The 25,022-nt window shown below is 36.4% G+C and overlaps 1 protein-coding gene across 6 annotated transcripts in view; it reads right to left on the reverse strand.

The window, feature by feature from the left end:
• Positions 1-25,022, reverse strand: part of IL18R1 (interleukin 18 receptor 1) — a 46,106-nt gene that overhangs the window by 15,522 nt on the left and 5,562 nt on the right. For 4 of the 6 annotated variants that reach the window (XM_028516197.2, XM_036028346.1, XM_028516196.2 and 1 more), the window contains exons 2-7: positions 22,248-22,333; positions 18,974-19,217; positions 16,051-16,219; positions 12,640-12,790; positions 7,079-7,141; positions 160-280 (exon numbers count right to left, since the gene is read on the reverse strand). In XM_028516197.2, the coding sequence (XP_028371998.1) occupies positions 160-280; positions 7,079-7,141; positions 12,640-12,790; positions 16,051-16,219; positions 18,974-19,217; positions 22,248-22,305 (806 nt within the window). In that variant the 5' untranslated portion in view covers positions 22,306-22,333. Of the gene's footprint in view, positions 1-159; positions 281-7,078; positions 7,142-12,639; positions 12,791-16,050; positions 16,220-18,973; positions 19,218-22,247; positions 22,334-24,673; positions 24,708-25,022 lie in introns of those variants that run through there. The other 2 variants (XM_036028347.1, XM_036028348.1) reach the window with 2 other exon arrangements.

Genomic DNA, 25,022 nt, shown 5'->3' on the forward strand with positions numbered 1-25,022 from the left:
TGGGAATTATAATTATAAAACATAAATTATAATTATAATTTATACTTATCCCAAACATCCCATAGCTCTTCAGGAGTCTGGATATTTTTATATCAAGTATATATGATACACTGATATTTATATATACTATGATATACATCATTTATTATATAGACATACTTAATTCTTATTTCTTTCTCTTCATGTACATTAGGATTCTCTCCATTTTCTTTCTGGATGTTCCAATAAATCAGATCCTTTTCATTCAGCAAAGCAGAGCAGTTGAGCTGTACATCTTTTCCTAGGTAAAAGTGGACAACCAATGTTCTGATTTTAGAAACTCAGATTTCTGAATGGTTTAACTTAATATAATCAATATATCTTAATATAATATATAATGCTAATATAGTGCTACACTGCAGAAAGAGAACAGATACACTTTATTTTAAATACTAGAATTTTTATAAAGCAGAGGAATCAGGTATCAATTATAGGCATCACCAAAGTATGAGTTGACTTCTTTTCAAATGTTTATGTTTAAATAAATTATCCCACTGCAGCTTCTAGAAAAACAAAATGGATAAGTCACAAAAATTTAAGTTAGCAAAAATTAAAGACATCAAAGTTCAGGGAAAGTAAAGAGAGACAGTTGAACTGAAATGCAGTTAGGATAAAGCCTTTCTAGATGAGTTGAGGGAGCAGTCGTTTTACTCATTGGAGGAATTTTGCTTGGTTTCAACAACACAGAGATCTCAAAAAGAAAAAAAAAGTAGAGATTTTGAGAGCTACATAGGCTTGCGGGAATATTGCTAAGGACTTGAGCAGCATAGGAGGCTGCTAAAAGGCTTAACAATTTTCTCTTATGGTCTCATGGTACTCAGGAGAGTAAGATCCACTAGAGGAAAAGACCTGCAATAAACATAGGACTGAAGTCTCCCTCCAGCTATCAGAGATGAAGGCAGATTGATTCTAACAAACTGCATTCTGGCTACCACCTAGCTGTTCCTAAATGGATTGGGATTATCTACCCCTCACACTACTTGCCTAACAGAGGAAAGACAAACACTCTTTAAAAAAATAATACAAACTTCATCACTTTGGTTATTTTAGTTACATGAAGATTGGCACCAATTAAAAAATTAAGAAATATGCAAAGACAAAAATAGAGATAATATTCAATATAAGAATAGATAGTAGAAGCAGACTCAGAGATGATCTGGATGCTCGATTTAGCAGATAAAGAGCTTGGAATAACTATTAAAATAAGTTGATGCAAATAGATGAAAAGATGAACATTTTCCACAAAGAACAGTCATCCGCTTAAATAGAATCAAATGAATATTTGTTAACTAAAAAGTAAATATAAATTTAAGAACTTGATGATTTTAACAGCAACTTGGGCATAAAGGAAGGCAGAATTTTTTAGCTTTATTTCAGGCTGAGACTAAAACTAAACCACAGAGGGAAAAAATTTAAAAAACAGAACAGAGCATAAGAAATATGTAGAACATATTGATATTTAATCCATATAATTAGAGATCCAGAAGAAGAGAGAAGAAAGAGGAAGAGGAAACAAGCAGACATAATGGCAAATAATTTCCTCAAAACTGATTAAATTTATCCACCCTCAGACTCAAAAAGCCCAGTAGAAGCCAAGGTAGAATAAATGAGAGAAAACCATACCTAAACACATCAAAGTTGATGAGGAAGAAAAAGTTTTGAAAGCAACCAGAAATCAAGCATCCAGATCATCTCTGAGTCTGCTTCTACTATCTATTCTTATATTGAATAGTATCTCTATTTTTGTCTTTGCATATTTCTTAATTTTTTAAGTGAAGCAACAACTACTAAAGGCCTCTTTTTCAACAGAAACTATGCAAACCAGGACATTTTTAAATCTCAGGGTAAAAAGCACCAGTATAAACTTATTAAAGTTATTGAAAATAGTCTTTAAAACTGACAAGTAAAGATGTTTCCAGGTAAACAACAACTGAAAGAATTAATTGCCAATATAATTGCACTACAAGAAATAGCAAAGGAAATTTTTCAGACTCAAGAAAAATTATCCCAGATGAAAGCAAGGAAATACATAAACAAATAAATAATACAAGAAGGAACAAATATTAATAATTGGGTAAATATAAAAAATTGGTTGTGTATAATGATAATAATGTCAATGTCTTATAAGTTTTATAGCATATGCAGAAGAGAAATATATAAAATAATAGCACAAGTGATGTAGGAGGATGAATGAAACTGTTGTAAGATTTTCATGTTTGTGAAGTTGTAAAGGTACTAATAGGTTCATCTGTCTCATTGTAGTAATAGAAGAAAATATGTTGTCATCTCAAGGAGAATTACTAATAAAGGATACAAAAAGGAATAGCTAAAAGGAAAACAAAGCAGATTAAATAAAGAAAATACCTTAGTAATACAAAAAAAAGGAGGAATAAAATGAACAAATGAGATACTAGAAAACAAGTAGCAAGATGAGAGGCTTCAAACTAGCTATATCAGTAACTCATCAAATGTCAATGAGCTAAACACTACTATAAAGACTGGGTTTTTAAAAAAGACCCACGTCAGTGAAAATGGTTGCATACACAGATATGGCTCGCCTCTTCACACAACCACATCAAAATTATAACTAAAATACAGGGCACCACTCAAAACCATCAGAAATCAGGTTGAATGGAAGTCTGACAACTACGGAATTAAAGAAACCACATCCACCCACATTGGTAGGAGACGCTGATATGTGTAACAGGCTGGTCCCACACCCACATGTGGTGGATAAATTTGGGAGGTATATCTCAGGAGCGAGGAGTCCCAGCACCACCACATCAGGACCGCCAGCCCAGATTCCAGTGCAAGGAAGATAAGTCCCCATAACTTCTGGCTGCAAAACCCAGTGGGGATTGAGTTAGTGGAAGAAACTTCTGGAACCCTAAGAAGTTCCTCTTAAAGAGGCCACAAACAGACTCACCTATGTAGACTCACTCCCTCTGAGATCCAGCACTGGGGTAGCAGCTTGAAAGGAACCAGCATACTGGAGAAACTCATGTGTCTGGCATCCAGATGAGCAGAGGCTGTTGTCCCTTTTCTAAACCATCCCACTACAGAGCCACTAAGCCACAGAGCTGGCAAGCTGCTGCCATATCTGAGATTCCATCAATCTGGCTAACACTGTCCTGCCTTGGAGATCCCCACAGACTGCCCCACCCAACTTATGGGCCCACTAAAACTGCTTTTCCATATGAATGGCTGGTCTTGGTTCATGCTGCACAACTTTCTAAATGTTCTCAGTCAGTCAGCTACTGGCCTCAGTGAGCCCCAGGCACTAGCAGCAGCCAGCTTAGGTTCACAGCCTGGCATCACCAGGGAATCTCCAAGCCCAACAGAAGTAACAGCTATCTCAGATTGCTTTATAGCCAGACAAGGTGGCCCTGGACAAAACACAGGTGAGGGCTGACCAAGCACAACCAATGGACAACTGCAGACCATGTTGGAACACCACCACCCTGCGCCTGCATAGCTGATCCTCCACGGAGGGCAAAGGATAGTGGTAAATGGTAACATACAATCTTTGCATCTGACTGACCTGGGTAAATCCTTCACACTGATCTGTCAACAGCAAGCAAGGTTCAACTACAAGAGGAATGTATACTCAGCTCACACAGAGGGCACACCTCAAGTACCCACCTGGGTGATAGGGGAGGCTGTGCCACTGTTCCCTGCAGAACACTTACTATAATAGGCCATACTACCAAGACATGGAGTCATAAAAGCTCTACCTAATACATAGAAACAAACACAGGGAAGCTGCCAAAATGAGAAGACAAAGAAACATGGCCCTAATGAAACAGCAGATCAAAACTCCAGAAGAAGAGCTAAACGTAATGGAGATAAGCAATCTATAAGATGCAGAGTTTAAAACATTGCTTATAAGGATGCTCAAGGAACTTAGTGAGGATGTCAACAGCATAAAAACAATCCAGTCAGAAACAAAGGATACACTAACTGAAATAAACAACAATTTACAAGGAAACAACAGTAGAGTGGGTGGAGCCAAGAATCAAATCAATGATTTGGAACATAAGGAAGCAAAAAACAACCAATCAGAACAAGAAGAAAAAAGAATCCCAAAATAAGAACAGTGCAACCAGTCTCTGGGACAACTTCAAGCAAACCAACATTTGCATCATAGAGGGGCCAATAGAAAAGAAGGAGCAAGAAATTGGAAATCTATGTGAAAAAAAACAGTGAAAGAGAATTTCCTCAATTTGGTGAAGGAAATACACATGCAAGTCCAGGAAGCACAGAGAGTCCCAAACAAAACAGATGCAAAGAGACCTACTCCAAGACACATCATAATTAAAATGCCAAGATTAAAGATAAAGAGAGAATCTTAAAAACAGCAAGAGAAAAGAAGTTAGTTACCTACAGGGGAATTTCCATAAGACTGTCAGCTGACTTATCAAAAGGAACTTTGTAGGCTAGAAGGGATTGGCAGGAAATATTCAAAGTCATGTAAAGCAGGGACCTACAGCCAAGATTGCTCTACCCAGCAAAGCTATCATTTAGAATCGAAAGGCAGAGAAAGAGCTTCCCAGACAAGAAAAAATGAAAGGATTTCATCATCACCAAACCATTATTATAGGAAATGTTAAAGAGACTTATTTAAGAAAAAGAAGATCAAAACAATGAACAATAAAATGGTAATAAATATATATCTATCAACAAGTGAATATAAAAAATAAACTAAGCAAACAAGAAGAACAGAGACAGAATCATGGATACAGAGAGTGCTTTGATGGTTGCCAAATGGGAGAGGGGAGTGATTAGGTGAGGGGATTAAGAAGTACAAATAGGTAGTCACAGAATAGCCATGGGGATGTAAATTACAGTATAGGAAATGGAATAGCCAAAGAAGAACTTATGCACATGATCCATGGACATGACCAATGGTGGGAGGATTGCTTGAGGGAGTGGTGGGTGCTGGGTAGAGGGGGGCAAAGGGGGATAAATTGGGACAACTATAATAACATAATTAATGAAATATAATTTTTAAAATATTCAAAAATTAAAAAATAAATAAGTAAAAAGATCCAAATAGGTGCAGTTTATGTCAGGTGAATTTTATATAAAGATAAATAAATAATCAAAGTAAAAGGATATATAAAAATAAAACATGTCAGTCAATCCTAAACAAAAGAAAACTGGTGGGTCTATCTAGTATCAGACAGAATAGGCAGGGAAGAAGTATAATGATAGATAAAGATAGGAATTTCATAATGATAAAGTGTCAGTTCAACAGGCATCAATTCATGTGTGCCCATAAGATAACCTCAACATATATAAAGCAATATTAAACAGAAATAAAGGATATACAGATAAATCGACCATCATAGTTTTAGACATTAACATCTCTCTCAACAATCGATACAGAAAGCTACCCTGGCTGGTGTGGCTCAGTGGATTGAGGACTGGCCTGTGAACCAAAGGGTCACCAGTTCAATTCCCAGTCAGGGCATATGCCTGGGTTGCAGGCCAGATCCCCAGTAGGTGTCACACGAGAGGCAACCACATATTGTTGTTTCTCTCCCTCTTTCTCCCTTCTTTCACCTCTGTCTATAAATAAATAAAACTTTAAAAAATAAAGAAAACAAACAAAAGATTAGTAAGGATATAGATTATTTAACCAATATCTTTTATGAGCTTCACCTAATTGACATTTATAGAATAATAAAACCAAAGTTTGCAGAATGCACATTTCTTTCTAATGTACTTGGAACATTCATTGAATATACCATATTCTGATCCCAAAGCAAATCACTACAAATTTGAACAGATTGAAATGATACAGTGTACAATCTTGGACCATAATGGAACTAAACTGGACAGCAATCACAGAAAAAAGCTACAAAAACCTCCCAACTATTTGGACAGTAAGAAACACAATTTATAAATGAAAGAGGAAATCATAAGAGAAAGTTTTTTAAATGTTTTGAATAAATAGTAATGAAAGTATGTTGTACCAACACTTATGGGAAAGAAAAAACTACAAGAGTGATAAGAAAATTTGGAGCTTAAAATGCACATACTGCAAGAGAAGATAACTGTATTTTATTTCTCATCTCTCCATGTTGACAAGTGAAAAATGAAATGCAAATTAAACCCAAAATGAGACAATTAATAGATAAGTTCAGAAGTCAGTAAAAAATAGAAAGGAGGAAAACCACAAATATAAATGGTAATGTATCCAAGCTACATTGAGTATACCTGTCATAAACAACTAGGACCAGCTGCAGTCAAAAGGTGTGGGCTTTGGAAAAATCAACAGACACTTGAATCCCACTTCTGACGCTGTTCAGTGGTTTAATCTTAGAAAATTACTTAACCTTTATGAGTTTCAGTCATTTAAATGATAAAATGGAGATAATAACCCTCAGAGTTGCTGGATGATTTAATTCAATAACATATTTCAATAATATGACACAAGTTTGGTTTGACATATGTGAATTTTTTAATTGACAATTCCCACCCCATTGTCCCTGTCCATGGGTCCTTCTTGCATGTTCCCCTTCTTTTTCCTATTACCCCCCTCCCTCCTAACCTCTGGAAAATTTCTTCTTTTCCCTCCGTCCTTCCTTCCTTCCTTTTCTTTTTGAAAGGACATGTTGATTCATCAAGACCTCTCTAGACAATTCCCGATTGTACAGCCAATTCAGTCCATTGATTCAAAGTAAATTCATTAATCAAATATTCAAACCATGAAAGCCTGAATAACTTCTCCAAAGTATTCTTACTGAGTTTTCACTTTCAAAAATGACCATGGAGACTATTTAGAGAAAAACCACAAACAATGTGACTAAAATCCTACTCTACAAACCATAGGCACTTCCAGGTTGTTCATTTTAACTATTATAAAAATGGGAACATTCAAACAATGACAGGCTTTTCTGGCTTTGTAATGCTCTTCACTAAATATGGAAGATGTTATGCATACAACATTGGTCAATAATGAATCTGATTTAGCCTTAGAAGACTCCATTTTTCCCCATTCATAAATGCAGAAAATATGTATGTCAAAATATACCTAATTCCACTCCAATGTGATTAAGCTTTGGTCCAAGAAGAACTGGGATTATATTACTATAACCTAAAAGTGAAAAAAAGAAAAGTGCATTAGTATTATTCTGAGCTTCTCTAAAACAAACATTTGTTATAATACACTTATTCTATGTAATGAAGATTCTAACAGTCATCACTTTATATCCAATTTAGTCATATTTGCATTACATAATGGTTGCAGTGAATATTGTTTGTCGTTTCACTTTCCATCAACTTCAAAGTTTATACTGCTAGAAAAAGCACATTGAATTTAGTTTTCCCTCATTTCCAATCTGTGGCTTCTGCTCACCACAGCTAAAAGCAAGAAGAAGACATTCATCCAGGGAGACAACCAAACCTGCAGGACTTAGAAGATGCAAAGTCTCTGGGAAGTACCTTTCTATTCTGCCTTATTCCTTCCATATGCCTGCCTCAAATCTTGGGTGCAAGAATAAAACTCATATGGGGTAGGCAAGGAACTCACTCTCAGGTGGCAACCCTCCCATCACAGGACACTGAGGGAAGGGCCCTTCAATTGTGTGCCCTGGATGCCTCACCTTAGTCCTGGCCCTGTAAGGGTGCCCTCAACTTCAGGCTCAGCTCTATTTTTCTTCTTCAGTGACCCCCAACTCGAGGTGCATAAATATTTTGCACCTTTGTCCCCATCTCATAATGCTTAGCAGGTAAATAATACCCCAACAGCCCATCACTGAATGCTATAATACAAACTAAGGTGTCAAGTAATTGTACAACACTGAAAGCAAGTGTGGTCATACATTGACACTGCTACATATTCAAGTTTGTGTTGCTCCTATTATCAGCACTGGCAACTTTTTTCATGACCTGCACTCTCCCTGCTGGTACATCTGGTGTTTGGGGGGCATTTGCATAAAACTAACACCCAGAGCAGCCTTCATGGGGCTTGCAGGTGCTAAACAAGGAGAATATGCCTGATTGTGAGGAATAAAACATGACTCAGGAGCTTTTGTATGGCACCCACACCTAACTCCCTCAGAAAGCATAGGGCTACCAAGTCAAGAGTGGAAAGGGGAGTAGAGCACTGTGTGGGCAAGAACTGGAGAATGAAACTAGGGCAGTGAAACCTCAGCATGTCCCAGTTCCTTTAAGATTTAGACTCACTGGGAAAGTCTGAAACTCAGGTAGGCAGGCAGGAAGAGGTGAAATGGATCCAAAAAAAACTGACTCAGGTCTGAGAGCACTGAGGAATAGGAAAGGAAAAAATAGTTTTGTGTAATGGGGAAAATTGCTACTGATTATCTTCCTCTGGATCCATCTCTAAAACTTGAAATGTATCATTGAGAACTCAGAGCAGCACCACGTTTGTACGTCTGGTGTAAAGTGAAGGGTACAATCCTATTTAAGGTAACAGAAGGAAGAAAAGAACCTCAGAGTATGCTCCTAAATTAAAGCACACAAACTGTCAGCAGTAGGAGGAGACATCACCAGATCAACCAGAGAAAGAGATTAAGAAATGAAGATGCCAGGAGAGAGTCAAGAGAACTGTAATTCAAGGCAATTGTGTTCACCACGTGGTAGCTGAGAGATCCACATCCATAGCAGGTGAACTGTAATAAAGACACAACATGGAGTAGGTGTGAGCTCAGAGTCCCATTGTCCTCAGCATAGGCCATGATACCTCTTAATTATTGACTTCAACTCTAAACTCTACAGTTTAAAAGAATGATGGAAACTTCACCAGATCCAAAGGGAAGTGGACAGGGTTGTTAAAAGTCTAGACTTCTTGTTGAATGAGGCACAATGGAAGGAAGTGTTGCTGGCCCAGTAATTCACTCAACAGACATGTAATGAGCACTTATTATGTACCAAGTGCCAAGCACAAGTATGGGAGTTGCAAAATGAGGAAGAGAATTCAGTTCAAGCCTTTCTTTCCAAGAGCTTCGCAATCTTCTGCCAGAGATAGACACATGACCCAAATTCTGACAGCAATCAGAAATATGAACAAAAGCCATGGGAACACAGAGGAGGAGAGACATTTGAGCTGAGTCCTGAAAGATACAGTTGGCCTCCTCCAAGAAGACAAAATAAATAAGATGGGTATAAGGCAGAAAAATAGCACATACAGCAGGGAGTGGGAATGCGAGGCAATATGAGACCATGATAACAGTCGAGCTTGCCCTGTCCCTGGCACCATTCTCAATGCTGTATACACATTTACTCACTCAGTGTGCAAGCAGCCCAAAGAAGGAGGTACCTGCACTGTTCCATTTCACTTGAGGTATCTGAGGCACAGATAAATATTTAATTCACCCAAACTCACAAGCTCACAGGGCTATTGTGAGGATTGTATGAAATGATTCAGTTGAAGTATTTGGTACAGTTTCTGGTCTATAGGAAGTGCTCTTTTGATAATGGATGTTCTTATTCCTTCCAGAGAGAAACAAGAGAGGAGCTGATGGGCAAAAAGCAAAGATAGATGGGGTAAGAGTATTGGCAGTAGAAGTGTCAAGCAACTAGAGATTTATATGAGATTAAAGAATATGTATACATACATTCATATGCACATATGAATATATGAAAATATATATGAATATATAAAATATACACATATATGAAAATATAGTTTCATGTTTATATTTATATACTTATATAAATATATATTTCATATATATATTAATATAAAATGGAAGAATTCAGGAGATGTGAGATGTGTGTGTGTGTGTATATACATCATATTACATAAGATATTTGAGTTTCAGAATTTAGTTATGGGATTCCCAGGTTATGCCCCATAACCTGGAAAAATGCCCCCCCCACCTGAAAAAGTCATTCATATTCTAATCCCAAAATCTTGTGAATGTTAAACCTCACATGGCAAAAGTGACCTTGCAATATGACTAAATCAAAGACTTTTGAATGAGGAAAGTATCATGAATTATCTAGGTGGGCCCAATGTGTGTGGGGGCTCCATCCCACAGAGCACCCCCAGCCACTGCAGATGAGAGTAAGTCTACCAAGACATGATCTGCTTGGGGAGGAAAAACTGACCAGTCTCTCAGAGGTGAAAGGCCTGGAGCCTCTCTCTCAATGGGCTTTTATTAGGTTTAGTTTGCATAGGAATACAGGGAGTATATATAAAGTTCATAAATTGCTCATCAATCATTGTTGGGCAGTAATGATCAAGAAACAGATAACATTCAAAGAACTATAAGAGCTTATTCTGAATCAGGGTCAGATTGATAGAGTGTCAACAAGAGCCATAAAACTTTGGGAAACAAACTCATTTTATGCTTGGACCCTTAACATTTAAATTGAGGGTATTCTTAGCAAAGCAGGTTTCATTGCATTTTATGCATTCTTTCTTAGGCATGATCACCCCAGGGAACCGCCTGTTCCTGCACAGGGCTGCACCTGCCTCTGGCATTGTTTCAGGTTTAAGTCAGGCAGGGGATTAAGGCAGCCAAAAGATTAGGAGACTTCTTACAGATAGAATAAGGACTCAGACTATGACAAAGCTGAGAGGTGAGGGTCCATCACCCCGTTTCTATAGTCCCCTAAGTCCTTCCCTGATGGTCCCTTCATGACTATGCCTATCTTAGGTTGTTCTTTTCTTGAAGAATCTTACCCATCATTGGCTAACCAGTCATCTTCCCTGGCCAAGCAGGGGGATATGAGAGAGGGGATAAGTTTTTGTCTCCTTAGTGGCTTATGTCCCTAAGGCCTTTTTACTCCCCCTTAGCCATGGAGGGTTACAGCTTCTGAAACCAAGCAGGGAAGTTCCTAACACCAATGTAATTATACCAGTCCTCATAAGAGGGAAGAAGATGGATCACAGTAAGAAAAAGAAATGTAATCACTGGAAGCAAAGGTAAGAGAGAAATCTTAAGATGTTACACTGTTGGCTTTGAAGACGGAAAAGTGGCAGGAGCTAATGAATGCAGGTGGTCCCTAGAAGCTGGAAAAGACTAGGAAACCTACTTTCTTCTAAAATCTCCAGAAGGAACGCAATCCTGCTAAAACTTCAGTTTTAACCCAGAGAACACATTTTCAGACTTCTGACCCTCAGAACCATTAAATAGTAAATTTGTGTTTTTGAAGACACTTAAGTTTTTGGTAATTTACCCATTAGAAATATATAGACTATAGCTTTGTATGTGGATGGATAAAATGAACAGGAAAAAATGATGCCAAAGCAAAGTAGCTCTAGTAACTGTGAGCCCACCATTTTGTTGAATGAGTCTTCACAAGAGTTTTACTAGATTGTGGAAAAGAATGTTTAGGATAAATATCCTAAGCCACCTATCTTCAAATACTTGAAGGAGCTGTCATTTTAAGAGGAGACCAGGCTTAATCTGTGGAGTTACTAAAGAGAAGCTTCATGAAGGCATACTAGACTCAATGGGAAAAATGACTCTTAACAATCAAATATTAAAATCTGTACCTGTATAATTTGGTAATTTCCATGGTAGTTCTCAAAAAGTGACTGCATGATCCAGTGATACCATATGAAGGAAATCTTCAGAGTGAGGTTTAATTAAATTACCTCTAGGGTCTCCATCACTCTAAAACCCAGGCTTCAGTTTTTCCATTATGTAGAGTCTGGGTTCATGATAAACCAGATTAATAGCTGTCAGCCCAAAATGTACAGTCCCTTTACACTACCACACCTGTGCCCATTACATTCTCTTTTCAGAGTGCTCTGTCCCAAGCATGCCCTCCTGCCATCTACTATGGTCAGTCTCTAAGACCCAGCTCGGACAGCACCTCCTGAACCTGTTCTCACACTGGACTCCCTCATAGACGATTTCAGGTTCATAAACGCAGGTTTGAACTGCACGTGACCACTTATATGCAGATTTTTTTCAATAACTGCTATAAACGTATTTCTTCTTTATGATTTTCTTAACATTTTTCTGTACCTTCATTGTAAGAATAGAGAACAATGCATATAACATACAAAATATATGTTATCAGTAAGGCTTCTTATCAAGAGCTAGCTATTAATAGTTAAGTTTGGGGAAAGCCAAAATCTATACCCAGATTTTTCACAGTATGTGTTGGGGAGCAGTGAGGGAAAGCGACCAGCATCCCTAACCCCTATGTGGTTCAAGGGTCAACTGTACTATGGTACCTCTATGTGGCTTATCACCTCTCCTGACTATAATCAAATTCTTTGAGAAGAGTGTATTATTTACCTCATCTCATATTTCCCTGCTTCCCTTCCCTCCCAGTGTTCAGTAGTTTATTATATGCAGACATTTTCAATGAATATTTATTGAGTGAAAGCATATGCTTAATAGTAAATGCCCCCACAATATATTCAAACACCAAATAAGATAGCTGATTCATGGGAGGTTGATCTTTATGGACTTTTAATTACTGCCCCCCCCAAAAAAAATCTTTAAGCATAGTGAATAATGCCAAAATGGTTTTGACCCTTTTATTTGAACTAATAATGTGGTCCCAACTCCAACTAAGTTGCCTCTAGCTTCCTGTACTACTTTAGAAGAAAATAATCTGTTTTACTAAGATACATTTGGTTCCTCCCAATTCTAAAATTTCTCTTACCTCCAACTATTGTTATATTGAAGGTGTTGGTGACATTAAATAATTTTCCATTATGATAAAGGAAAAATATGCAGGTGTAATATCCCCGATCATTGAGCTCTGCATTCTTCCGAAAGGATGGGTTTTTATTCTTCTCTATCTTTTCACAGTTCTGTTTTATAAGAATAACAAGTTAAAATATTTTAAGTAAAATAAGTATCATATTACAATAATTCAAATTTTAAAGTTAAAGATCTTCAGAGAAAAAAGGGAAACTAAAAGAAAACCAGCAATTTCTGAGTAAATGTCCCAGTGATTCAGCACTGCCTTTACTGGAAAAACAAAATATAGTCCCATTACTGTTATGATCACTATAATTATTAATATTACATGATAGGGAGTAGAATGTTGGGAACACTATAGCTGCTTTCATCATTTTCTTTTAAACTCTCTTTTACAGAGACAAAGTGGGGGAAGGGGGAGAGAGAAAAGAAGGGGAACAGGGAAAAAAGAGAGATGAAGGGACAGAGTGAAAGAAAGAAGAAAGGAGAGAGGGAGAGGGAGAAAGACAACAACATACTACAAAAAAAAATCTCTGCTTGGGTCAAAACTTTCTACACAATTCCATTTCATAACACTTTCAATCTAACACTATCCTGGGGGTGGATGGTGAGTATGAGAGCAGAGTTATCCACAGAACTGAGCACTTAGCAGACTACTCACTCACATGATGTGTTCTACCAGAAGACAGTGGATTGATTAGAAATGCATCAAGAATACTCAAATCTATAGACACACAAACACCTCTCTCAAATTTCCACCTAAGTCACAGGAATTGATAAAAACAAAAAGACACTTTCTTCAATCCAGCCATCAATCACCCACAGATAGGTTATGAAGCAATCCAAGAACCAGATGGGGAAAATGGGAAATAAACTGCTAATCCTGATGCCATTGTTCCTGCAAATGCCGAATGAGGAGAAACTACTGCCCACAGAATTCCCTCTTAAATCTGCCATAGCTGGTAGCAACAGGGCCAGGCCTTGAGGTGGTTTAGAACGGGCTTGTGAAGCTTCTACATGTGTACCTCATATCAGTAAATTGTTTCTGTATACCCCAATTTTTTATAAACCCAGACTGATTTTTCCAAGCCATTAAAATATCAAAGACTCTTCATTTTTCCAATCAATTGTTTACTAATTTAGCTTTCTTGCTCCCCTCTCCTCAGGTAGGTCATGATCTGTAAATAGGCTATAAATACTTAAACCTGAGGTCAACTCTCTAGCTAAAAATATCCTTTATCATGGATGGAGCTGGAAAGCATTATGCTAAGCGAAACAAGCCAGGCAGTGAAAGACAAATACTACATGATATCACCTTTAACAGGAATCTAAACAACAAAACAAAACAAAACCAAAAAAACTAGCAAAATATAACCAAAGACACTGAAATAGGGGATAGTCTGACAGTGACTAGAGGGGAGAGAAGAGGGAATTTCAGGGGGGAATGGGTAGGGTTTACAGGAACAAATTCGGAGGACACACGGACAAAAACTAGGGGTGGGGGGTAATGGGAGGGAAGGGGGGAGAGTTGGGTGGGTGGGCTGGAATGGGAGTAGGGGGGAGAAAACTGTACTTGAACAATGATTTAAAAAAATATCCTTTATCCATTTGTTTTCTAAATTAAACTATCTACAGGTTGGGATTTATTAAAACCTGTTATAATGACCTCAAATTTATATATACTGTCAAACATGTACAGTTTTGACAGGAAATGGAGTCAAGTCAACCGGGGACTGACTCAAGACATTTAGAAAATACTTTGCATGAGAGCAGTCCTTGAAAAATCACAACTAAACAGTGTTCAAGCAAAAGGATCAGAGTTTCAACTTTCCCAAGGTATTCTGTTCAGACCACCCTCTCTCATAGCTCTTCAAAGTTTCCACAACTAAGTCATGTTTTTCAGGTTTGTTCTTCTAAGGGAAGAATATAATTTGTCTTGTGTGAGTACATACATATTATTTATATATTTTTATATATTATATTTGTATACATTGAGCATATAAATGCTTGCATATATAAAAATATATGAGTATATATATATGTATGTGCATGTGTAATATACATGTGTGTATAAATGCATGTGTATATGTGTGTATAAATGCATGTGTGTATGATATGCATGTGAGTGTATAAACACATGTGGATATATATTATACATAAGTATATGTGTGCATGTGTATATATAATATACACATGAGTATATATAGGCATGTATGTAATATATGTGTGAGTGTATATATAAATCTGTATATATAATATACATGTGAGTGCATAATTGTATGTATATATGTAATATACATGTGAGTGCATATATTATAAATATGTGTGTACAATCTCTATAGTATTGTCTAAAAGAGTTCTTACAACTCAAGTAAAAGGTGCATCAACAGAAGAAAGTAGACAATCCACAAAAAAGTAATATCAAGAGGCAACAAATATATACAAATGTTTAATTTATTATTAAGAAAAGAAATACAGGGAAACACACTAAGGGTTACAGAAGTTTTGCATGTTCTAGAGTATTCCTTCCAGTAATGGCTGCATAGGGAAAGAGGGCTTTAAACTGGTCTACTTCTAGAGAGGAGTTTGATGTGTAGCAAAAGCCATAAACATGCCTATAGCCTTTGATCCAATAATTGTACTTTTAGGGATTTGGTTAGATGATAAAATCATATGTACATGCTAAGAGTTTTAGCCTTATAAATAATAGCCAAAAGTAGAAACTAACAAATGTTCAATGACAGGGGATTAGTCAAATACAAGTATACACACAAGGGAATCCCATGGTTGAAAGAATGTTTAAAGATGTGGAGGAATGATCACAATATACTTTTTAGTGAACAAAGAAAAAAAAAGGAACAAAACAAGCCATTAAATAATACCACTTTTTAAAAGTAGATGTTTATGCAGAAAAAAAAAGAGAACAGTCTCTGGCTGGTGAAATTATGATTTCCACCTTCATTATTCATTTTTCTATCTTCCAATTTTATAAAATGAAGTAATATAATAAAAAATATATAATAGAATTAAAAATTTTAAATATATGTGGTATAAGAAAATGAAAATCTTTAAATTAGTATTCCTAAAAATTAATTTATTAAAAAAGAAGAAAAATGAAGGATGGATAAAAGAGAGGAAGCCATTATCATTTATGGAACATTAATATCGGTCAAGAGCTGTGTTCCATGCCTTGTGTACAGAACTCCTTACAGCAACCCTAGAGGGCACCCACTCAGAGATAGCCACTGGCTGTGTAAGGTCACACAACTCACATGTTATAAGAACAAAATGCTCCATAGCCACCAGACCCTCATTTTGGAATTTTGTCTTTTCTACCAAGTCTTAAGTTAAAATATTTTAAAAGCATTACCTTATATAACAACGTTCTGTTGACTAGTTTTTTATAGTAACTATGTTCACCGCAGGGTATTTGCAAAGCTCGTTTAACTTCCACAGTTATACTAATTACTTGTTTTTCAGCAAAACAGCTGTGTTTATTTCTTCTGATGACATTTAATCTCCATTCATGAGTATCATTTCTATGAAATAAAGGTTTAAAGATATTAAACACTGTAATGTTTTTCTCTGACTTGGGCCTTGCTGTACTGGAAAAAGATATATTTCCAGTCTTTCTGTCAAGTTGTTTACAAAGAATGAAGTGCATGCATATTCCCAACTTATCAGGCCATATTGCCTTCTACCTCTGCAATCCTGAGTCCTAACACTCAACATATACTAACTGGAAGAATGTCTCCACATCCAAGGCACTGCCCCAGAATGCTGAAAAAGGCAGCATGCTGTGTGCTAGGAGGATCTCAAAGACTGGTGTGAAGCTAAGGCCAAGGGATCCAAAGCAGTGACCATCCACATCCCTGTCAGGGCCAGTGATCCTGGTTGCAAGAACCACACCTGATGACACATGGAAGGGATTTAAGAAACTCTAGCCCACTTTTCTCACACCCCTTACTAAGTCAATGTTGCTGCTTGTCATCCTAGAACATGACAAAGGCTTCACAGGTGCTTTTTTTTCTTTGCCTTTATTTCTTTACTGTTTCATCAAAAACTCTCCTGTATCCACTCCCTTCTTGGTGGATTTCCTCTTTAAACTTTGATCTGACAAAGTGATTTTCCCTACAGGATTAGTGTGTTTGTCTCCAGAGATACTTGATCCTTGCAATAGAATCCTGAAAAATTAAGGAAATAGGTTCTAAGGAGACAATTCCAGGAGTAGGGTCTGGTCACTGATGAATCTCACATGTAACCTCAAAGCCTTGCTCACCTAAATTAGTACACACAGACACATGTGTACACACATACACACAAACACAGGGTGGCACTATATTTTAAAAAGTCTGTATCTTCAAGGTTCCCAGGTGTCCAAAACTACCTGCTCTCATGCAGGCTACCTTTTGTTTTTTCAAAACCATTGTTAAGGCTGCTCTTTCCATCATTACTTTAGTCTCATCTTATTCATCAGTCTCCAGTACCCTTCAGAGTTTATCATCTTAGCCTCAGTAAGCCACCTTTGTTTTCCCCTCCTCTCCCAGCCTCTTCCTTGTCCCTGCACACTTTTGATAACCTACTTCTGTCTCATGATCCCACTTTTTTCCTAGTGCAGGATGTATTCTCTATCTTCCATATCAGAGACAGTTAATGCCCTCTGCCCCTATCTGTCTACAAGGAATGGTAGTAGATGACTGGCTCTTCCCCTCAGTTTGCTTTCTCTGCCCTGCCCTGAATACTTTGTTCATTTACATCATGCCTTTTTTCAATCAAGATTAGGGAGAGGTTCTTTCTCTCTACCCCAAAGGGAATATTCATTCTATCTTAATGTAAAAAAGACTCAGTTGTGCCCCATTTCTGGAATCTTCTGTTCTAAAAATTCATTATAAAATCCAAGTCCTGGCTGGCATAGCTCAGTGGATTGAGTGCAGGCTGAGAACTAAAGTGTCGCAGGTTCGATTCCCAGCCAGGGTACATGCCTGGGTTGTAGGCCATGACCCCCAGCAACCGCACATTGATGTTTGTTTCCCTCTCTCTCTCTCTCTCTCTCTCTTTCTCTCTCCCTTCCCTCTCTAAAAATAAATAAATAAAATCTTAAAAAATAAAAAAAAATAAAATAAAATAAATAAAATCCATTGATTGAAAAAAGAGTTCTTGATTTTCTTTCAGACTCCTGGGAGTTCCTATATATAAAAACAAACCAAAGTGACCTCATTCAGTAAAACCATAAGAGTGATATTAAGGTTTCACTATGATATCTCACTTTACTTTTAACAATACTGTTGATAATGATCAGAACTCGCTTCAGGGGTGCTCATGAAAAAACCTACTGAATTAGACATCATAACCATTCTCCTGAACCTGAGCTATTTTCTACAAGTTGGTCTCAAATATCTGTAAAATACATACATGCACAGATAGATAAGTACATATATAACACAAAAGTACCAGATAACCCTATCATCTATGTTCTTGCTAACAGTCCATCACATAGAAAATTCCTTCTCCCCGTTACTCCTTCCCTATTTTATCAAACAACATATGAAAAGAAACCAAGGAAACAACCAAGGAAAAGGCAGAAAACTGTACTTGAACACCAATTAAAATAAAACAAAGACGAAGTTCAGTAATAATTATTGATACATTTACTTAGTGGTTCTCATTTCATGGAACTATGACTCTGATTCTGAGCATCCTGACAGTCTTGGGTTGTCATGAGAAGACTGTGCAAAGAAACTTTGTGCTTCCCTCTCCCACTGGCTCTCGTTATAGCTTTGTGACTGGCTGCCACACATACAAATCCTTCACTAGCACCGCCACCTGGCCCTCAACAAACCCTTGAAAAGTAGACTAAGATGTATTCATACCAATTCCAACCCCGCTGTCCAGACTGAGGACATCACCCAGGAAGTAGACATGCCCCCCTTCACTACATGTTCATATCATGAAGCCCTAGCCATTTGTTTCACTTGACCAGTAGTGCTAGACAATAGGAACAGCTGAATTTTAAAATGAATTTCATTCAATCTTCACTTATCTTTGGTAAAAATCTCCTAAAAGAAATCATTTAAAGGTAATCTCCTTTCATTATTTTCATTTTGTTAAGATCACTAAGAATATAAACACAGGGGTAACATGAAATTTAGTCTTTCAATAATGAAGCATTTATTCCAGGTTGGGGAGAAAAATTTATGGGTTATCTTACCTTCCAGATTACTGTATACTTGATTTGCTGAACAAAGTTATGGAGTGCTTTGAAATACACTAACACAAAGAGAAAGGACACTTACCCCATTTGGAAAAAGTAATATCCACTGTCATCCAACTCAACTGGCCAAAACTCCAGAACATAATCATGCAAAGTAATTCTGGGTGAACTGCTTGAGCTTAACTCAACAAGTCCATGTGATTCATTGCTTTTGTACCATTTTATGGTGGTTGGCTCATTCTCATGCTCAGATGAAGATAAGCAATATTTCAAATAGAAAGGTTCCCCTTCAACAGCAGTAATATGAGGACGTAGAGTACAGGTTTCTTAAAAAAAAATTAGAAAAATAAAAAAAATCAAACACAGAGTAACATAGACAATTTTCCAACACTACAGCACTTTCTGAACATAAATGAGGACAAAGCTTTCAACAGCTTCTCCCAAACTCTTAATCTACCATAGCTAGAAGAGAGATAAATGTAATGTAATCTTTTAAAAGAAAATGTTACACATGACAACTTCCTTGTAAGGGAAGCCACAAAAGACACAGTGTTGCCGTGCCTTTCCAAAAACATCCCTGGCAGAGAAGTCTCCACGGAAAAGAAAACAATAACCTAGAGACTTCAGAGATTTTCATTTACATCATAAGTCTCACCTATCTTGCACTCTGACAGTCTACGCAGTTATCCATTCCCCAGGTAGGTATGGAGGTGGTTAAAGATGCTTCCATGTAGCTTAGAGTGCATGCAAATTTACTCTCTCTCTACCATGTAGCTAATAAAGAATTAATTCATATTACTCCATACTTGGTTATCTGTCACTCCCCCTCTTTGAGTTTCAGTCTCTCTCTTTCTCCCCCCCCCTCTCTCCATACCCCCCACCTCTGTCTTTCAGCTAACCCAGGAACTCTGGATTTCAAAATTTATCAGACCCCTTCAGTTACACAGGGTCATCATTCCCCTCCTTTCGTATTTCCGATAATTCAAAGTCAGCATAAATAAATGGACCTTTCCTATATTCTGTCCTTGGGTGACTCCAAGATGCCCTTTAAACTCATTTTGAGAATGATAATCCTTAAATTGAGTAGAGCATTTCCCTGAGGGCATAGGGAAACTGTCTTTTCTGTAGTTAGGGTTTATTTCTGAAAAAAACAGTCAGGTTTTATCTCAATGTTGTTAACCACAATGTAAAGAGGAAGTGGTTCAGATGGTAGAAGCATTCTTTCAAAACATTTAAAGCTATTATACGCAAAGCACAGGAGGATAAACTTTATGTGTGGTGTTCGTTATAGAATCTCTATTTTACATTTCAGTATTTCAACATGGAAGGTGTGATACATGTATAAATCTGGGTGTTAGCTTTAATTGACACCCAAAGAGATGGCAGACTATTAACATTTTAATTTTTTCTGTTTTAGAGATACATATATACATATAAAAAAGTAAGCAAACCATAGAATACATGCTCTGGATTCTTTCATGTATCATTATGTCTATGTAGGCATCAATGTGGCTGCATGCAGCAATGATTAGTTCTGTTTTTCATAGTTACATATTGTAGTATCAATTGTGCTGGCATTTGACTGTTTATCCATTCTTTTGATGCTGAACATTGGGTTATTTCCAGGCCTTGGCAAATCTTTAAAAGGCTTTTATAAACACCCATCCTGTGTTTTTGATAGACATATATATGACTCATTTCTCTTTAGAGGTAGTTATCATTTGAAGAAGCTTAACCTGGAATACATTCTCCCCAGGGGTAGATGGTTGTCAGTTGAAAAGTCCCATTCTCCAGGCAGCTAATGGCTACAGATATCAACTCATGTTTAACATTACAGCATTTGTTGACTAAAAAGTGATTTTTATTGTAGAAATGTTGAGTTCAAGGTATATGGAATCTATACAAAAGACACTCCCACAAATTGTCTTGAGTTTGGACATAATGGGATGTTGTCATCTAGCTTTAACTGGGTTAAATGAACCCTACATGTAGAATATGGTCATGGCTTCCTAGAATAGCAGTCCCCAATCTTTTTGGCACCAGGGACAAGTTTTCTGGAAGAAAATTTTTCACAGACCAGGGATGGAGTGATGGTTTGGGGATGATTCAAGCACATTACATTCAAGTTCACCTCCGGCTCCATGGCCTGGCTCCTAAATGGGCTGGACCAGTACTAGCTGTATGCAGCCCAGAGGTTGGGGACACCTGTCCTAGAGTAAACCCTCCATGGAAGGTGCTCTTCAAACACCTAAAGGACAGAGAGCTGGGACCTTAGCAACCTAATGAAATAGATTGTATGGTTATTTCTGAACCTGAAACATGTTTTTATTGTAACCTAGGAGCAAGGTTATTAGTGTATATCTACAGAGTGGAAGATCCATGATGCACACCGTCCTACACCTTGCTTTTGCACTCAGCAGTTTCTGACAGATCATTACATATTATTCTGAAGAGCAAATCTACCTTCTTCAATATCTGGATAGTATTGCATTGTGTGGATCTCAACAATACATAGATCCATTTAAGTAAATATATCCCCAAATTGAACCTGTATCAGTACTTGAAAATATCAGTAGCTTCACTCCACCATCTCAACAACCATTCTTGAAGTAGAGGATATGGGTTCACATGTTTCCTTTTCCTAGATAATAGAATCAGGCAGATCAATATTTGTTGCCCTGCTTTCTCTCCAAAAGCCAGGAACAAACCTTGCTAATCCATCATAGAACTCTGCTCCAAAGAATCCCGATGAGGCCTCAGAATTTTTCTCAATAAAAGTCATCAAGTAGTCACTGCTAATAAATTAAAATTGGTATTTGACCTGGTATAAAACCTTTTTGTCTTCCCTACCCTAAGAAGTATAGTTGTTTTAACTCTCAAATTTTTCTCAAGATCTACAAGGTATTTCCACTTACATCCTGCCCTGCATTTCATGAATTAAAAGGGATCTTTGCCTTCATTTTGGGAAGGAAATAAGTTGTGTAAAATTTTTTGAAAATCAGTAATAAAGACAGATGTTACCTATTTGGTTTTAAACAGCATAAAGCAGATTTTCATCTCAGACAAATGTAACTTATTTCAGGATGTAAGTTTTACATCCTGCTTTCTCTACATAAATTCAGAAGGCCAAATCTTTTCCATTTCAGTAAACCCATGTGATTCATTATTTGATCTCATCACTATGAATTTTTATTCTCTATGCCAGACACCAAAAATATGGCAACCCTCTAAAGTAAATTTAAAATCACTAATTTTAATGAATTCAGCAACCTCAATGGTCACTTCCACATAAAAAATTCAAAACCTTGATATTCCCTCTAGACTACCAATGACATATGTTTGTGAATATTACTTACCTGAGGTGCTTATAAACATAAGTACCAAAAGTGTCAGGGGTAGTTGTCCACAATGCATATTTAGGATTCTACTTCTACAAGCTTTTCTGGAAAACAGAATAAGACAGGTTCAGCTAAAACTTTCAAATAAAAGTATACCTGTCTTATGAAGATGTTTTAAAAATCTTCTGGCACACAGAAGAAATGGTACAGGATATTCTTTAGAAATGGTACAGGATACTTTCATATCCCTTAATGTGGTCACCAATTCTTCTTGAATCTTTCAGCCAAATACAATTAACAAAATTTCAAGGTAATGGATTTCAGCATCCAGAAGAAATCCCTAGTAATGCAGTTTTCTAATACAAGAGAGCCAGGTGTTTTTTAGGCCTGGTCTACTAAAGGTTGCCTCCAAGAACAAAGTTGAGGACAACAGTATTTGTAGGAAATTGTTATTCTATGAATAGACAATCTGCAATATACTGAGATATGTTTGACAGACTCCTATAGGAGGGAGGGAGAGAGAGAGAGATCCAGTAATTATTTCTCTCATCCATCTTCTTGCTTCAGAATGTAAGTTTCATAAGTTAGGAACTAAGTATACTTTTTGCATAATTGCATCACGAAAGTCCAGCACAACGCTTAGCACTTAGCAAGCGCTCATCAATACTTCTTAATGAGAAATAGCCATGTGGATATGTGCATGATTCCACACTCACATGCCCATATGTGTTTATTTTAGGAAAAGGGAGAGACAAAGTGGGAATTGCATATACTCCAGACAGAAACAGACTCAATGAACTCAAATCTGTGTTGAATTTCAATCTGACTCCAACCCAACTTTTATCCTACTAATTACAAATTTAGAAGACCTATTTAGAATAGGTGAGAAGTGTTCATTGGGGCTCATATACCAGGTCTGAATTCTTCATAAACAATGCCATGCTACTTTTTTATTTTATTGTTGTTCAGGTCCATTTTACTTTTATACCAGACACCTAGGTTTGCAGAATTGAGGAAGCACAGCATCATGGAAAGAAGTTGGTTTCTGGGACATATATACCTGGGTCGGCATTCCAGATTGCACCTTGACAAGCTATGCAACCTTAGGCAAGTTACTTAAAAGTCTCAAAATCTGTTTGCTCATTCCAAGATGGAGATGGTAAGAATGATTATCTTCAACATTACTGGGTGATTAAAGTAGCCACTCAGCCCAAAATAATTATCTTACCAATTACATACTAAAAAAAAAAAGGGACAAATCCCAGATAAAACTTAATGACTAAGTTGCCAAACCATTTACATCAAACTTTATAAATAACATCACCAAACATTTGTTGTAGTTTCTAGGAGATAATAATCAATAATGTAGAGACAAAAGGGATAAGTATGTATGAAAAGTACCAACTGTTCATAACGAAATTAGAATACTTCTGTGGTTTGAAATCAACCCCCCCACACACACATTCACACACATTTTACTATTAACTATCTATTCTCTTATCTAGGGTAGAATAAAAAGTGTTATTTCCTCTGGTTAAGATTGACACAACCTTGTAAAGATCATTACTGGTTTATTGGTTTGAGTGTTTTGTTTTGTTTTAATTTTCAAGGTGTGCTAAGAGATGAAGTTATTATGAGATAACTCATCATTCTGATGATTTAACTCTGACTTTCAATATGAAACATGTGAAGATTCCAGTATACAAATTAGCTGATTTTGTACTGCTCTATGTATATGTATATATAAAATTATTGACATACTTATTATGGATTTAAAAGATGAAGATATAAAATTATGAAATTTATTTCCAAAAGAAAAGTTATTCTGAGAAATATCATAGATACCTTAATTATAAAGTATATGTTAGAAATACAAATATTAAATTTCTTGCATGTAGAAATTCTGAGGATTTTTTAGTGTTATGTTTGATATTGATAACATTTTTCCCTTTACATAATATTTTAATTTCTTTCTTCTTTATTTTGAAAAGTTTTCTTATATCTAAAGCAATGTATGCCAATTGTAGCAAATATATAAAATGAAGACTGAAAAGAAGAATATAATATCAACATGCATAATATTTTAGAATGTTTTCTTGAATTTTATATATTTTCAAATATCTAAGATGCTGTTTAAGTAATTTCATATACTGTATTCCCAACTTCATAAGTGAGCATTTTTCCTCATCACAAAAATCTTTGTCATCATCATTTTAATTGTCATATAATATTCCTTCACATGGGTAAATTATAATTTATAGCATGTATTTTATTATAAAACCCCCATAGCCACCTTCTCATGTGAGTCAAGTCAGGGTGTCTATTGCCAGACTGGCTAGATTTAAATTCTCACTCTACTCTTTAGCAGCTGAATAAAGTTAAACAAGTAACTTTCTCCTATGTTTCTTAACTTATTTATCCATGAAAGGAAATAACAATACTACCATCCAGAGCTGGTGTGACAGTTCCATGAATTATTATACAAAGTATCTGGAAAATAATAAATATCAATTTAAATATTTCTTATTATTTTCTTGATGCCAACTACATGACAATACAAAGAATACATTTTAAACATGATAAATACATACTGCCAAACAGCACTCCAGAAATGTTGTAATAATTCATACCTCCTAAACAGTGCAAGATGGCATATACCAACCACACCCAAGGAAGCATTAAGCATTCTCATTCTTTAAATTTTATTAGATATTCGAATTAGTACAATGTATCTAATAGCTTTTTTAACCTAAATTTCTATTGGTGTAAAGAAAGCAAAATATTAGTCATGTA

The sequence above is a fragment of the Phyllostomus discolor genome, chromosome 6 (assembly GCF_004126475.2).
Source record: "Phyllostomus discolor isolate MPI-MPIP mPhyDis1 chromosome 6, mPhyDis1.pri.v3, whole genome shotgun sequence".
Classification (NCBI taxonomy): Eukaryota; Metazoa; Chordata; class Mammalia; order Chiroptera; family Phyllostomidae; genus Phyllostomus; species Phyllostomus discolor.